This window comes from Micropterus dolomieu, linkage group LG02 (genome assembly GCF_021292245.1).
Source record: "Micropterus dolomieu isolate WLL.071019.BEF.003 ecotype Adirondacks linkage group LG02, ASM2129224v1, whole genome shotgun sequence".
Lineage (NCBI taxonomy): Eukaryota > Metazoa > Chordata > Actinopteri > Centrarchiformes > Centrarchidae > Micropterus > Micropterus dolomieu.
The window spans coordinates 19,148,412-19,165,626 of record NC_060151.1 but is presented as its reverse complement, the minus strand read 5'-3'; the positions used below and the strand labels follow the sequence as shown (position 1 = coordinate 19,165,626).

General features: G+C 41.5%; 2 protein-coding genes and 1 long non-coding RNA gene across 4 annotated transcripts in view; 2 read left to right on the top strand and 1 right to left on the bottom strand.

Moving 5' to 3' along the window:
- Positions 1-2,681, top strand: part of ush1ga (Usher syndrome 1Ga (autosomal recessive)) — a 6,856-nt gene extending 4,175 nt beyond the window's left edge. Inside the window, exons 2-4 of one of the 2 annotated variants that reach the window (XM_046040943.1) lie at positions 452-905; positions 1,655-2,451; positions 2,597-2,681. In XM_046040943.1, coding sequence (XP_045896899.1) covers positions 452-905; positions 1,655-2,451; positions 2,597-2,600 — 1,255 coding nt within the window. In that variant the 3' untranslated portion in view covers positions 2,601-2,681. Of the gene's footprint in view, positions 1-451; positions 906-1,654; positions 2,456-2,596 lie in introns of those variants that run through there. The other variant, XM_046040935.1, reaches the window with a different exon arrangement.
- Positions 2,682-10,501: 7,820 nt separating this feature from the next.
- Positions 10,502-17,215, top strand: part of LOC123957552 — a 25,894-nt gene continuing 19,180 nt past the window's right edge. The window contains exon 1 of the long non-coding RNA XR_006821822.1: positions 10,502-10,988. This is a non-coding gene — a long non-coding RNA (uncharacterized LOC123957552). The remainder of the gene's footprint in view (positions 10,989-17,215) is intronic.
- On the bottom strand, positions 12,808-14,229 carry amn (amnion associated transmembrane protein). Its single transcript, XM_046030386.1, has one exon. It carries the CDS (start codon positions 14,227-14,229, stop codon positions 12,808-12,810), a length of 1,422 nt encoding a protein of 473 aa, XP_045886342.1.

Sequence of the window (17,215 nt, the reverse complement as noted above, 5' to 3'; positions counted from 1 at the left end):
TGCTCTGACATGCACTGTGAGCTGTAAGGTCTTATATAGACAGGTGTGTGGCTTTCCTAATCAAGTCCAATCAGTATAATCAAACACAGCTGGACTCAAATGAAGGTGTAGAACCATCTCAAGGATGATCAGAAGAAATAGACAGCACCTGAGTTAAATATGAGTGTCACGGCAAAGGGTCTGAATACTTATGACCATGTGATATTTCAGTTTTTCTTTTTTAATAAATTTGCAAAAATTTCTACATTTATGTTTTTTTCTGTCAAGATGGGGTGCTGAGTGTACATTACTGAGAAATAAACTGAACTTTTTTGATTTTTGGAAAATGGCTGCAATGAAACAAAGAGTGAAAAATTTAAAGGGGTCTGAATACTTTCCGTACCCACTGTATATCTGGTACGAGTTCTCTGAATCAAAAGGTGGTATCTAACATATTTTTGATGGCCCACAGAGGAAACCCTGACAAGTGTGACATATGGGGGAACACGCCACTCCACCTGGCAGCTGCCAATGGTCACCACAACTGCCTTTTCTTCCTGGTGTCTTTCGGTGCCAACATATGGTGCTTAGACAACGACTACCATACGCCGTTGGACATGGCTGCCACAAAGAATCACATGGATTGCGTCCGCTACCTGGATTCCATTGCTGCCAAGCAGACAGGCCTCAACCCCAAGCTAGTCAACAAGCTGAAGGACCGGGCGTTTCGTGAGGCTGAGCGTCGCATCAAAGAGTTTGTGAAGATGCAGAAGAAGCACCACAAACGCATGGAGCGGAGGTTTCACAAGGACACTTCTGAGGCTTCTGTGTCAGACGTCATGAGCTTTTCTAGTTACACCAGCAGCTCTATAAGCCACAAGCTGCGCGGTTTAAATGCAGCCACCGTCAGTGTGCCATATTCTCAGGTCAGGATTTTTATATGACCGAGTTTGTTTAATTTGCATTTAATAGTTGCATTGTTCCGTTTGCAAGTAGACAGAGTTTTCCTCTTAACTTCATGACTTAACAAAGCTAAGCTAAATGCCAACATGGTCACAGTGACAATGCTAACCTTTGCTAATTAGCACTAAACACAAGTTACAACTGAGGCTGGAAGGAATGTTACTAGTTTTGTAAGTATTTAGCCATAAACCAAAGTATTAAACAAATGGAAAATTGGCCAGAGGATGGTGATAGAAGAAAAGTGAGGGGATTACCAAAGTTTTTAGAATTATTCATCTGAGGACCATGAAAGTCTATACAAAATACCAGTGAAATCCATCTAATAGTTGTCAAGATATGTCACTAAAACCAAGAATGTCAACCCCATGGTGGTTCTAGAGGAAAGGTCATGGATCACCATGGTCACAAGGGTTTGTTGTGCAGCCTTGTGTTGTATAATGATAAATAAATTACCATGATCCTTATAGGATTCATCATCTGCGGACCATGAATGTCCATGCAGTAGTGGTAACAATACAAGTGGTGGACTGACCACCGATACTGCCATCCCTAGCACACTAACATGGCTAAAAAGCATTGACATGAACTGAAGCCAGTGGCTTCTAAAAAATATGAATCTATCTCTGTAAAATTAGTCGCTAGTAATGTTTGGAAAGTGTAACCCTTACATTTGTGATTGTGCCTAATTGCTGTATTATACATGTCCTGTTAGGCTACTCTTCATGCCACAAATCGAGGGAAGACAAAGATTCAGAAGAAGCTAGAGAAGAGGAAACAAGGAGATGGGACTTTTAAAATCTACGAGGATGGGAGGAAGAGTGTGCGCTCCCTCTCCGGACTTCAGCTGGGCAACGATGTCATGTTTGTCAAACAGGGGACTTCCATCAACCCGAAGGAACGCAGCCGCCGCAACATCCGTGACATGTTTCCCAGAGACAATTACGATGCCATTTCACGTGCCATGAGCGAGCCGGACCTCCATAGAGCCGATGTGGACTATTCTGAGATCAGCACTGATTCAGGACATGATTCCCTTTTCAACCGGCCTGGTCTGGGCACCATGGTCTTTAGGAGGAACTATGTGAGTGGGGGGATGTTTGACCTTGGTCGTCGGGACGACACTAGTGTGGACCAATCAGGCAATAATGTGCGTTTACGCAGTCGACTGCAGCAATACCCGAGTGCAGATGAAGACAGCATCGGCAGTGCACGGAGCCTGCAGGAGAGGAACGTGGAGGAGCTGCCCTGGGAAGATGTTGAATTAGGGCTGGACGATGATGATGAGCCTGACACAAGCCCTCTGGAGGTCTTCCTCGCCACACAGAGCATGATCGAGTTTTTCTCCATCTTCAAGAGGGAGAAGATCGATCTCGAAGCGCTGTTGCTGTGCTCTGACCGTGACCTTAAGAGTATCCATATCCCCTTAGGACCAAGGAAAAAAATCTTAGATGCCTGCAAGAGACGGCTGGAGACCATAGAGGACCCAGACTGCATCGAGGACACAGAACTGTGAGTGATGAGACTTTTAGTTATAATGTGGATTAAGGAAAAATTTGGGAATATTTAGTTTTCTTATGTTGTCTGTGTACTCCAGCTCAATTCCTCTTTAGTTACAAACTGAGGTTTCGTCTCTTGTCTTCATTCTGTCCTGCAGATAATAAAAGTTGTTGTAGATGGTCCTCCTGCTGTGTGCTCATCCAGTCTTAAAGGTCAGTGGAGCATTGTGGAGTGAATGTCACATTTGGACGAGAAGGATGTAATGATTTACCTCTCCTGGTAACTCGATGACAACAAAGCAGAAAGGACACTGTCAAGATGAATATGTCAAGCAAGAAGAGATGAGTGTGACATAAATTCTTAATAGGGTTCTTTTACAGTTTGTTGTTAGCCTCAGTAGGATCACTGAAAATATCTCTGTAAGTTGGTTGGAATCCCCAGCACTGCATGGTTTAACAAACTGAAAGACAATTATCAGAGTGCAGTGCTGTGCAGTGTCATTGCATGCCATGTTGCATAGAGAACAGAGAGCTTATTGTGGGGTCTGTGTCCCCTTAACGTGAACAGAGAGCTGATTGTGGGGTCTATGTCCCCTTAATGTGTTTGCCCCTGTGGGGTAATCCTACCACCTCATGTGCCTCCATTGCTTGTGCCTGTGCATTTGCTTAAAAGTATATTTTGTCACAAATACTTTTGGGATTACTGTTTCAATTTCAACATTTTGAGCAACATTTTCACCCAGAGCCACTCAACGGTTTCCTGTAAATCTGTAAATGTTTACATACAACAAGCCATGTCAGTACAAGTGTAGCTCACTGTCAATGCAGGCCAATGTTCACTTAGATTACTGTTCTGATTTACTGTAGTATTGTATACTATGTGAAAACAGTATAGATAACTTTAAAATAGACAATATACTAACATGTTCTATATTTCGCATGTTCAGTCCATAAACTAGGAGATAAACCTTTGTAAATCACTCATGTTAGTCTTCCAACTGTCTTGAGTAGTTTTTGGTAAAACTCTACATTACAGCTTGGTGATAACATTGTTACAGTGGGGTAATCATTTTTGTTGTTATAAAAAAAAATAATACCATGTAATTACAAAGTAATTAACAGGTCATAGTTTGGTAATAACAATAAGTGTATCTAATATTAGAATGAAATTTATGTTACAGGGTAATAGATGGTTTTCTGTGCAACGTCATCACAGATATGTGCGCACAACTAGGGGACAGAAAGCAGAACTCTGTCTTTGTGGTATATCAGTCTATACGACATATCTAGCATCACTGTTGGGCAAGTTACTCAGAAATTGTAATAAGTTACTTTTTACTTATTACTTCCTTAAAAAGTAATACTATTACTTTACTTATCACTGGGTATTTCAACCACCCCCACCCCATCCTTAAAAATGACGGAAAACCTGTTCAGCAGCTCAGTTTAGAAATGAATCCACTTTCCTGGAACAATAATTAACCTTAGGAGTCAACAACAAGCCGAACTGAAAACACTGCAGCCTTTCAGACCAGATGCTGTACAGTAGCACAGTATTAAATATTAAAGTCTCACCTGACTTTTAAGAGTGATAGTGAGGGGAGAGATATTACATGAAAATAGTTCAGTACAAAATTCAAGAGCAGGGTGCTTTTGACAAAGCATCTGCCACAATGTTTTCGGAGCCCTTAATGTGGCGGATATCCAAACAATAGGACTGTAAAAACAAAATCCATCGCATCAGCCTGCGGTTTGGGCAATGCAAAGAATGCAAAAAAGTTAGCGGATTGTGGTCTGTATAGATCACCAAAGGAACACTTGTAATGCCCAAATGAATGCAAGAGTCTCCTTCTCAATAACAGAATAATTTAACTGAAAAGAATTACATTTCTTTGAGTAGAACTGTCCACTGTTGTCACACTGAAACAAAACAGCACCTGAACCTACATCACTTGCATCCATGTGCAGCTTGAAGGGTTGGTCCATGTATGGAGCTGCAAGAACAGGAGGTGAGCAAAGAACAGATTTAACATTTTCAAATGCTTGTTGACAAGAAGCTGGCCAAATGTACTTAGCTTTTCCTTTTAGCAGATCTGTCAAAGGTGATACCACAGTTGAAAAGTTTTTACAGAAACTGCGATAGTAACCCACAAGTCCCATAAACCGCTGGAGTTCCTTTGTAGTTGTGGGCACTGGATACTGCTCAATTGCAGTCACTTTAGCCCTTACCGGCCGCACGTTCCCCTGCCCTACTACCTTACCAAGGTATGTGATGGTAGCCGTAGCAAACTAACACTTTGCCAAGTTAACTGTCAGCCAGACATTCAAACAGCTTCTTGATACGAACCATAGACTGTAAAAATGGACGTAGTATCCGTGACGTCACCCGTTGGTTTCTGAAGAGTGCCTTGTTTGCTGCTCTGCTAGATGCTGTCTAGTTTAAACACAGAAGAATGTGGGCACATCCAAACCATCCTGTGGGTAAGTGCTCAAACAAAGAATGATCTGCACAGAGTAATTATGAATCCCACAAGTTGTTTTTTATTGTGACCTTGCAAACTCTGAGGTCTCAGATCTGATCGAATGCACATGTAGTAAACAGGTGAGTCTATACATTGTAAACCACACAAGACCTTCTCAGAGGTCGCAATAAATGACACCTGGTACAGGGCTTCAAAACTATTCATTGTGCAGATAATTATTTTGTTTTTCACAACAACTTCTCAGTCAATGTCACATTTGTCTCTTATAGAAATATCAAAATAAAACAGTATATAACATCAACCTTTCGTTTTTTACTTTCTACTAACATGTTAGCCTATAAATAACATCTTAATATTTTCATTTACAGCTGTTAACTATAATATATTGTTAAGATCACACTATTTAAAATTAAAATGTGAAACTGATGATGAATGAAGAATGATTTTATTATGTATAATCAGTTTGATACACTTTTTAACAAAGTCTTCCTAATACAAAAGCAATAGTTTAGCTGAAGAGCTGGAAGTTGGAGCTGTTCCCTCCCGAAGAGCTGGAAACAGCTAATCACATCTGGAGGGTTCTGCAATCAGCTCCTCTGGCACCTGTAAAGACAACAATGGGTAGACAGTTAAGCAGCTTCTTCCAAAGAGCCATAAAGCTACTGAACTCTGCCTCAAAACATGCCTCAGCATGAAAACCTCTCTGGCATGTTACAGTAATTAGGGGTGGCAATGTGAAATACACTGTTTACTAATATGTGCAATATACGGTTTTCTGCTGGACACTGTGCAATAACAACTACTCAAGTCAGATCTTATTGAACGTTTATTATAAGGATCTTATTTTATATTTCTTATTGAACTGTACTACCTTTTTAGGCAAATTCTAATCCACCAAACAAACTCAGAGGAGGCTCTCACACACAATTTCTCACCTTAACTAAACCATCCAAAAACCATCGCCCTAGTTTCAGCCCAGCTACCTGTCTGCGGGCATAGCGCGCATTATATGCTGACAAAAAAGGTAGATGCAAATCTCTGCAGGTAGCCTACAACAGCTGTTCTGCCGAATTATGCATCCACCTCTTAAGCTCCTGATCAAACGCAGTTATCACCTCAGAGTGTTTGCTGAATCTCAAGGAATGCTACATCTACTAAGTGTAATAACTTATTGATGACTATAAACTGCCTTTAATATGTACTTCGAATCAATCATCCCCACTGATGAACCCCACAAAGAATAGTATTAGTTTTAAACAGTAACGTTATACTTGGAGGTGCACGGCTCTCCTCGGGAGAGACAGCTAGCTCAAATTGTGGCATCAGTGCTCCTCAGTATGACAGTTTCAGGCAGAACTCCGCAGCCACTCCTCCCTCAGCTCTCTGCCTTTAAACCCTTCATGTCCATCGGGATCAGGTGCAGCCATTTATAATAGTATCTGACTAGTATCTAACTGAGCAGTGATTCCGTTACAGGACGTAGCTAAATCTCACATCGCCCATTAGTAAAAGTTACCGTCAGCTAACAGAGCTGAGCCTTACAACTTCACACAGACGCCTTTTCTTCAAAGCATTATCACCCCAATGTCTAACACTAAGGTTACATTTTGGCTTCTCTCTTCTTGCTGACTTGTCTTTGACTCATTAAAAGCTGCGGTTAGAACACACTAACTTACTTACTTACACTAACTTAGCAGCTTGGGGCTGCTCGTATCTGGCTAATTAATGTAACGAGCGAACGTTAAGCTAACAAGCTATATCCAGATGCTTCCGTATTGGCTTCAGGCGGGAGACCGGAAGTTTGCCACTTGATACAAACCAAATGTTCTTCCCACGTATCACTATAGATCACAACATCGTCCAGATACACAGCACATCCTTCCAGCCCAGACACAATCATATTCATAAGGTGCTGAAATTTTGCCGGTGCATTACGTAACCCACAACTCATCACAGTATAGAAAAAAAGACCAAAAGGCATAACAAAAGCAGAAATCTCCCTTGCTCTCTTGGAGAGAGGTACTTGCCAATATCCCTTTAATAAGTCGAATTTACTCACGTACTGAGCCAAGCCGACTTGATCAACACAATCTTCCATACGTGGCAGTGGATACGCATCTGGTTTTGTGAACCCATTTATCTTGCGATAGTCTGTACAAAACCTGGGACTTTTATCTAATTTATTCTCAAGCATGTATTTTGCCTCCGTAACCATCACCTTTCGCTTTTCCTCTTACACTCAGTAAAAATGCGGGCGGATTGGGTGTGCTGCACCTACATCAACATCATGTTCCGTTAGATGTGTATGACTGGGTGTATCATTGAACAAACAAAGATAACTGTTAACAAGAGCCGACAGCTCAACGTACCTCTCCTCATACATACGTCCAAACAAAGCCTCTAGATTCTGCAATGTCTCAGAATTCTTTAACCGGCCACGCAACATACTCTCATCAGGCGGTGTAACTCAGTCATCCTCCTGTACAGAGAAACAATTCATAATATTCCCCAATGTTGCAACCACTGAAACTGATTTCAAAGCGTCTTTCTGCTCCCTGCCACGCAACTCAGAAACCTGTAATTGACAAGCATAATAGGGTTTCAGAAGAGAGAACAGGTTGTTCACAACAGGTAGTTTTGTTCTGAAACCTGTGAAAGGACCACCGAACTTAGCCTGAAACGGTGAACTGACAAGTGGACACAAAGCAAGAACCTGATCACCAGGACTAAACTGGCAATGCTCGCCTTTACGATCATACAGGCGCTTCATTTTCCCTTATGAGGAGGTCAGCTTCTCTTCAGCCATCTCCCCAGCAGCATACAACTGGTGCCGGAAACCATTAACATAGTCAACCCAGTCAACACAGAGCATAAATGAAAAACCCCAGTATCTCTCAAAATTTTTACCGGTACGGTGACATCATTCCACACTAGCAACACACAGTCATCAGACACAAAATCTGAGAAGTCTGAGTCCTCCAAGCTCCACTTCTCTCCAGCATCCACCTGCTGACAGGGAGGAAATGACAGGACTGACATGTTTAACAGAAGCAGCAAATGCAAAAGGCTTAACCGGCAGGCTACTGTTTCCACGCCTAACACTAGTCCTAGGACAATCAGCCTTCCAGTGTCCCCTGCCTCTGCAGAAGTTAAATTTTTTGGTCAAGTCAAACTGTATCTGTCCCCGTGTAGTCCGTTCTGGCCTACCCAAGGGACTAGTTCCTTCCTCTCATTTACCTGTTGAATAAAACTTACTGCTATCTCTCCTGTAACCAACATTATCCCGAGCACGGTGGTCACGGTTACATCTATGTGCGATCACATACTGATTTGCCAGTCTAGCGGCTTCTGCAGCAGTCTTCACCTCATGTTCATTGATATAAACAGCAATGTGGTTGGGAACAGAATTGTCACACTGACAAAAAAAAAATTGAGCAAATCTCTCCCGACTTTTGACCTCACGTTACTGTTTTGCACATGCATTTCTAAAGCCAAGGTATAAAGTAAATGAATGCTCACTCCTTAGTGCACCAAACATGTAATTGATTGAGTTCCTACTTATGCATATTTTAACTAATATGCACTCTTTGAATGTAATCATGTTTTATTATACAGTCTTTACAGGTAAATGAACATCCTGTCTTAGTCATTACTTGTTTACAAAGACATCATTTTACGCTTCTTCCAAGACTTTGGTGTGTGCAGAAAATAGGTGATGGCATCTTCAACCCTTGTGATAACGCTTGCATGCTACTCTGAGACCCGCAAAAGACATGTGTCAGTCAAGTTGTGCTGTAGATAAGATAAGATATTCTTTTATTGATCCCCCATAGGGGAAATTTAAGTTGGCACAGCAGCACAGGGGAATGTAGTGCAAAGAGTGAAAGAAAGTATAAAATACAATTAAAGTAGAATTAATAATCAAATAAAAATATATACACTGTGTAAAATCAAAATAGAATACGGTATCCACTGTGTACATCTGTACATGTGATAAGTTTCCGTGGTATTGTGCATTTGCAAAAAAAGAGTTGCGCTTGTCAGTTTAGGGGTCTCTATCAGTGGAGATGGGAGATGCTGGGTGCTGTGGCTTTGTCGAGTCTAATGGCTTATGGCACAAAGGAGCCTCATAAGCGGTCTGAGGCCCGGGGCTGGATTAATCTTTGGCTGAAGGTGCTCTGGAGCTGCTTCAGCTCAGCATAGAGAGGATGAGAGGGGTTCTCCATGATGGCTTTCAGCTTCCCACCCATCCTCATCTCAGTCACTGCCTCCACACTGTCAAACTCCATCCCCACCACTGAGCTGTTCTTCTTCACCAACTTGCTCAGTTTGTTGGCGCCACAAGTCCCGATGCCACCTCTGCGGCATACCACAACGGAGAAGATGACACTACTAACATTAACATCTGTTACAGCTGGGTGCACACATTGAAGGACCTGAGCCTCTTGGGAAGGAAGAACAGCCTGTTCTGCCCTTTCCTGTAGAGTGCCTCAGTGTTGTCAGTCCAGACCAGTTTGCTATTGAGATTCACCTCCAGGAACGTGTAGGTGTATCTTCTCTATTCCCTACCGTTTATTACAGTCATTGTCTGAAAGCTCTGCTCGTAATATTGTTATCAGACAGAAACACTTTCAGACTCTTGCATATGAGTCTATTAGCAGCTCTGATGTATTTATTCATTCATTTGTCTTACTGGTGACAGAATCCAGACACAAACTGTTTTCCTTTCAATACAAATGCTGAAATAAAGTTTAAACCCAGCTTTGCCCGAGTAAAATCAGTAAACAAGCCAAGTCATTCACTCGGACAGAATAAAACTGAGGATGTTCATTGTCATTTCCTCTCTTCTCTGTAATCTTAAGCATAGACTGTATATAATAAGTGGAAGTAGTCATCGTAATATCATCAGTTGGTTTGTGGACTGCCGTTTTGAAGCCTCGAGTTTGGCCGATAGAGCACCGCCATGTTGAGTTTTTGCAACCAGCGGCACCGGACGTGACCATATTTGGATGAGACAGTGGAGCTGACGGCCGTGTGTGGGGCTGGCTAGCTTGCTTAGCTAGGTGCAACTGTAATTCACGTTGACTCATTTTAACAGGGCTGACAATTTTGTCTAGCGAACAACAGTCTTAAAACTAAATGTACTCACCAGAGAAAGTGAACATCCAACTCCTAATAAGCTTTTTCAACGGCGCTGGTTAAATTTACACAGTGCCGTGGGTACGAGTCACTCTAGCCTGATTGACAGGTCACCATGGTAATGACTTGTCAATCAAGGATAATCCTGCCCTGAAGCACACTCTTCTTTATGGTCTATTTGCCTCCAAATAGGACCATACTTTTCTAAATGAACATCATGCTGAACTGAAGAAGACATGAAACTAGTGATTGAGACCATAAACCCATCAGGAAAGTGTTTACTGAGGTAATTATTCAGGTGAAAAGTAAGGTCATTTTTACCATTTTTTCTAATGGAACCCGACTTCTTTTTGCAACCAGAAGAGTCGCCTCCTGCTGGCTGTTTGATAGAATGCAGATTTATTGGACTTCCGCATTGGCCTTGTGTATCAGACCGGAAGCTTCCCGCTTGGTCTTAAGCTTAGAGAGGTTAGATATAGAGCAAAGAAAAGAGTAAAACAGGGGAGGGGTGAAAAATGAGAATGCTTCAGCTTGCTGAAAACAAAATACCTTAGGTGTAGTTTTCACTTCTTTCCGTATGCTCTCTGTCTCTTCATTGGATCTCAGACAAGGAAGGAAAAAGCAACTGTAAGTGCAGCGAAGTTCTTGTGATCACTTGAAGCTCAACCAAATCAGGTTTTAGGTAACTAGAGAAACGCTCTCAAATATTGCAACTCTCAGCGGTAACAATGAAGAGAATGTAAAGGAGAGTAAACACAACACGCCAAGGAGGAACCGAGGAATCCAACCATGGAGACATCTGACACCCCACAAGTTATATAATGTGACTCTTGTGTGGACAGCCACAGCAAGGCCCTGACCTGTCTAGTTTCAGGAGCACGAAAGGAACACAACTGCATCTGTGGTGGAGGCACGCACACAAATTCAGGTATTAACAACACAACACAGTACAACTGAAGTGAAATTAGTTTTAGTTTTGGATATATTATATATTTTTCAAATGTGATAAAATTTTTAAAAACTATTTCCCTTTTATAATTTCAAAAGGACAAAATATTATATATTATATATAAGAGTTGTCAGTAATGGCATCTTTGTAAACCCGATGCAGGTTTGTGCTGGTAGAGGAGAACAGAGTGATGAAAAATTTAAATGAAATGAACTGTCCAGGAGAAAGTCTGACGTTGACTACCTGCAGGAAGCAAAGCAATATTTAAGATAATAATAAATAAACAGAGAATGGCCCAGTAGCCATGAACCACTTTCAATCAGACATCTCACATGATCTGGGATGAGCACAAGATGTTCTCTGAAACAAATACTTTATTTTGGATGCCAGTGTGTTGACTGTATACATAGAGCAGGCATTTAGGCATTTCAGCAGTTTCAGAGAAAGATTCTGGATCAGAGAAAAGGAGTTGCATGTGATTTAACAGCTTAATATAATATCATAATACCTGAGACATGTTTGTTTTGCTTGTGCCAGGAATACTTAGAGTAGAAGAAATGAGCTGCAGATTTATGTCTGCTTAACTGTACACATCAACTGCATGGACCAAGTAGTGACTGATGCTACACAGGGGCTGTGTGAGGGGCAGTATTCAAATCAACTGAACTTGATTTGGAAAAGTGAGTGTATATAATATTGTATACTTATACCTTACATCTTCTGGCTCCTCGTGGTGAAAACTGCCTCCATCAAGCTTTCTTCAGTGTATCCTGCTTTGTGCTCTTTTTATGTATTTTTGTATCTTGCTAGCGGTAGGTCGGTTGGTCCACCACTTTGTTCCAGACTGAAATATCTCAACAATGATTAGATGGATTGTAATTCAATTTTGTAGACATTTATGGTCCCCAGATGATGAATCCAAATGACTCTGGCGAACCCCAGCTAGCATGGCTGTAGACTCATAGCATTGTTATTCAATCTTTCTCTGCTCAGCTCTAAACCTATATTGATCAAATATTCAAAACATTTTAGAAATCATCATGTCTTCCCATAATACTGAATAATCTCTCAGTAAAATGGTAAACTGTGAACTAAATCCAGAGTCTCAGCCTTCCTCCTGAGACGCAAGAGGACTTTTTGAAATGTAAATACACTTTTCCATATATTATGTTCTATATTTTCTTTTTTTTGAACCTTACCTGTTCATTTTGCTTATGAAATATTCACAAATTATATTTCCCTGTAGTCTACATGTAAGGAGTTTGGCCTATGTCGCAGACACCACCCCTCATATCATCATCCTTTGCGTAATGGAGCACAACAGAAAGCTTACCAACACCCTGGTTGCTTTGAATATTGATAGCAGGCAATGAGTTCAAAGAGCCTTTACCTGGGGAGGCACAATTTTGAAGCAGAGCTGAGTAGGGAAAGTGCATATGCAGGAGTCATGTACAAGAGCGCCAGTGTAAAGGGAGATTTATTCAGGTTACATAACTAGGTACATAACGCTATGGTACATATGGGGGATTTTTTCACAGACATGTCATCTAGTGGTAACAACAATGTAAGATATCTGTGCAGCAGTAGGTTTGTATGTAATTTATTGCAGTTTTATTGCACCTTACTGCTCATGAGTGTGATATAAATGAGGACAAAAGTACACAATTGTCTGCCAGCAATTCCTTTTATTTGTTGGTAATTAAAAGCTCTGTGTCTGTCAGCATGTTTTTATACGTTTACTTACATTGATGAATTATTATAAAGGTATATAATGATTTATTGTTTATTGCCGTCAATTTCAGGCATTAAAATCAGTTTCATTCTCATCATAAACTGGATTTACAAAGTGCATACCTGTCTGAGTCAAGGAGATTGAATTATTGGTTTCAGTCCTACACAGACCGGGAATATCAGGCAGCATGTTGAGGTTGTCAAATATGGGATTATCAAAGCCACGATCAAGAGGGCCACCAAGCTCTCCAACATCAGTGTTCCTTCTTAAGATGTTCAGAGATGGCAGTGAAGGCAGTGATGGTACTTGAACGATCCCCATACGAATCAGGACAACAACAACAATGATGAGTGTAATCACAATTAAAACTCCAAACACAACTCCAACCACCATCCCAGCACTGCCTCTAGATTGATTACTGCTGCTCCCAGAGGAGGCTTGAAATTCAGCCCCAATGATTCCCAGGTTGGAGCCATGAGTACGGGCATCTGTCACTATGTCCCAGGCCAGAGTGTCTGACTGTGTTCCCTCCTCTCCATCCTGGATAACCACCTGGATCTCAGGTAAGGTGCCAAAAGGGACGATCCCCATCAACCGCTGTGATTTGAAGACTTTAGACATGCCCAGCTGCATGGATTTGTATTGTGGCAGGACAAGAAATAGGTGATGCACTCGTTGCCTGTAAGTTTGCAGGTTGAAAGCAGCGGTGTAATGGATGGTGACAATGGCACCACAAATATCACAGCAGTGTCCTACAGGGAGGATAGGGTTCTTACAGCTCAGAGTGGCACATGTTACAGTGCTACAGATCCACTGATGGTTTACAGAATTCCCACAGTCACAGCCAGAAGGATCCCCACAGCCCGGGCTTCCAACAGTGACAGCAGAGGATCCGTGAAACTGCAGCCGGCCCGAGTGCGAGCTGAGATACTGGGAGAACTCAGATCTGCTATCAAACATCCTCCCCAGCACAGACACAGATTTGACAGGAATGGTGGACTTACTGGAGCTGGTGTCCACCCTGAAAGAAGAGCTGGCTTTAAAAACCACATCATCATACTGGCAAGGGACACTCTCCTCATGGACTGAGAATAATACCTTTACATGCTGCAGGTCATCCAGAGTTGCGGCCGCCTGCCACAGAGCTGGGTTAAACCACTGATGAGACTCTGATTCTTTGAACTGGGTCATGACACCTGCTCCGCAGTCTGCCTCTTGTCTGCTCACAACGTAAAATCCAGCTCCTGAATTCAGTATGAACTCTCCATCAGCTGGCAGCCTCATCTCGCGCACAGCATGTGTGGTCTCCACAAACACAGACACTTGTCTCTGGGCGGAAAACTGAACTATGTCGTTGCCACACGGAACAGCTTCCTTGTCCCAATTGATCTTATTCTCATAGTTGTTGTCAGGAATCCACTGTTTGTACAAGGCATTCACTGCCCCGACAACACAGCAGAAAAGGAGCACATCTGGTGTTTTCAGCATCCTGAACCTTTGTGACAGACTGGGAGAAAATTAGGGGACCTTTGTATCCAACCCTGTGATTAAGAAATGACTCCACACAGCTTACCAATAAAGTTGATGAGCTCTGAACCTCACCAACCTGCTCAAGCAGGTGACCTGTAAAAGATTTACATTTTATGCAAGAACAGACCTGCTTTAAGACAACAGGTTTTATGCATTAATGTTTTTGTTTTATGTGTTTGTTTACCATCACAATATCTTGAACACTTGTGAGATCAGTGGTTATTCATGTGTGGAATAAATCCTTCTCCCATTCCCTTATCTTAACTGGTCCAAGCTAAACTAACTTTGCTGAGGTTTTCACTACGAACTGTTTTAACAACACATTAGGAATTCTATTAAAGTTAAAATCTCAAACTAATGTTTAAGGTTTGTACAGCAACATGCAGATGCCTTCAAAGGAAGCAAGTTTTATACTTTACTACTATACTTTTATACTATAGCTCTTTTCTTGTTAAAATTAATATGACATCAAAATAAGTTACAGATATAAAACTGCATTAACTATGAAATTGAACAACTCTTAACTTTCTGTTGGGACCAGAAGAAGAAATGAAGATCAGGACCATAATCAGAATAGCACTGGCCACAGAAGTTTGTATAAGTAGGTCTATATGATCTCTGAGCCTCTTCATCATGCACGTTTGCAACTCTGTAGTGTGCTGCTTTTACTATTGCTTTTGTGAGAGCTTCACATAATCAGGAAGTAAACTGCTCTTTTTGTATTTATAAGTTATTCAAGCAGCAAAGATCTCCATACATAGCAGTAAGCTAAACCTGCTTCTTGTAACCAGGACTCTGGATAACAAAATAACACATACACCCTCACTGACTTGCAAAACCACATTTTCACCACACCAACACCTGACATAACAATATTAGCTTGGTCACATTTAGAAGCAGGTGTGGTGTTAACTGAAGCCGCAGTGGTCATGTATGCTGCACTATCGAGCTAATGGCAGTGTCGCATCTGTAGTATCCAATACTTATGCATTTGACTCATAACAGTTCAAAATAGCACTGTAGCAGCAGGACAGAGGGTCAGTGACCTTCTACGGGGAGAGCAGTGATTGGTGGTTATGTAGGGACTGAACCCTTCTATAGAATTTGACCTCTAACCCCTTGTTTTGTTACCTCAAAATAGTATTGTACCCTTCTATGGGTTTGACCTTTTACTTTGCAGACTCAGACCCTTCTATGGTACCTAACAGATACCTAAACATATCCTATATAAGCTATGTTTGATGTACAGGGAGACAGAGTGGCCATCGGGCTGGGTCACTCTCCAAGCTACTGCAGAGCTTGTAATTGATGCTGAACTCCTTGATTTAATAAACTTTTATGATCAAGAACGGTGTCAAGCGGGTTTCTTCTCAACACATCCATTGTGGCGTAACTGTGTAGGGTTGACGCCAGCTGGTGTGAAGCAATATGTTGCCACACCTGACATAACACCAAACACTTCCACTTAATCCCTCAGTGCAGTCTTCTAGGAAAGCTGTACCCAGAGAGAAAAAAAGAGATGAACTGTTTGTTCTGCACCCTGTGTGTCATTATTGTGTAAGGACTTCCTTAACACACTATGGAGTGATGTATGCACAGCACTTGTACTTTCCAAGGAGGAGTAGATGAATGAAAATACCAGAACACAATCTTAGCTTACTCAGAACTTAGGGGTGGCATTTATTAAACAGCAACCCTGAGTCTTAGTCCAAATAGTTTGAGATAGTTTCAGTTTGTCAGTCAGTTTGTTTCCCCCTATGCTGTCCTTTAAGTTGGGAAACTCAGTATCTTTCCCTCGTACCTTCAACCAACTCAGGATGAGGAGAAAACAACACATAAACATGATGTTAGCAGTTTATACTGATGCTGGGAATGGTTCTGCAACAACAGATGAATTGTTATAAAAATATTTTAAGGATAATTTCAATTAAACACTCTCCAACCAAAATCAGTGGTTAAAGCAGGAAAGTCTAGTCTGCATTGGCCTAATTGAATGTGGATGATCATTACAGCATCTGCATTCCACAGCTGCTTTTAACTGTATGAAAAAGCCTCTTCTTCAGTTCACGAAATCCTTGCAGCAACTGAAGGCAGCAGGACTGATATGTTGATAAATACTGCATCGGAGCAGTGCTGTTAGGCATAACTGTTTATGAGGGGTGGAACATATCAATATACATGCAATCCAGTACCTCAAATGCCTAAGTAGCGTCTGACAAGACATCTGCAATCCGACCAATCTCTGACATTACACCTATAATGTCCATAGACTTACAATGGCTACACAGCTGTCATGCACATGTGGGGAAGGCGATGTGCTTTTTAATTAGGTGTAATGCTAACACATTAACACGATTGCCTGTGCTTCACTACACTTAATGGTGTAAGCACAGGTATGCCACACCAACACTACACCTGACATAACAAAATTAACGTGGTCACATGTAGAAGCAGAAGTGGTGTTAAGTTACGTTTTAATGTTCAGGTGCGCTGCACTATTGAGCAATGTCTGACACTACACCTAACACTTTATAGTTTATATAGTATAATGAATAGTTACATGTGAGGCAAGTCAAGTCCAGCGTGGCGCATCAGTGCAGGGCTCATGCTGGCACACCTAACACTTCAACCTAGTCCCTTGATGTTGTTTTCTAGGAAGGCTGTATTTTTCCATACAGAGAGAATAAGAGGTTGACCATTAATTCTGCATCCTGTGTGTCAGTATTGTGTAAGCACTTCCAAAGTGATGAATGCACAGTGCTTAACCTGGATTGTTTTCAAGGAGGAGTAGAAGAATGAAAATACCAGAACGCCTTCTTAGCTTACTTATTTAACAATAACACTGAACGAGGTACAGTTCTGTTTTTTTAAGTGCAATTGGTTAACAAGTTCTCAAAATACACCACCAAATCTCCCTTATATTCTAAACAGTCTGAGATAGATT

Excerpts from the sequence above, each read along its gene's own strand:
- amn (XM_046030386.1), bottom strand. The coding sequence starts at position 14,229 with ATGCTGAAAACACCAGATGTGCTCCTTTTCTGCTGTGTTGTCGGGGCA.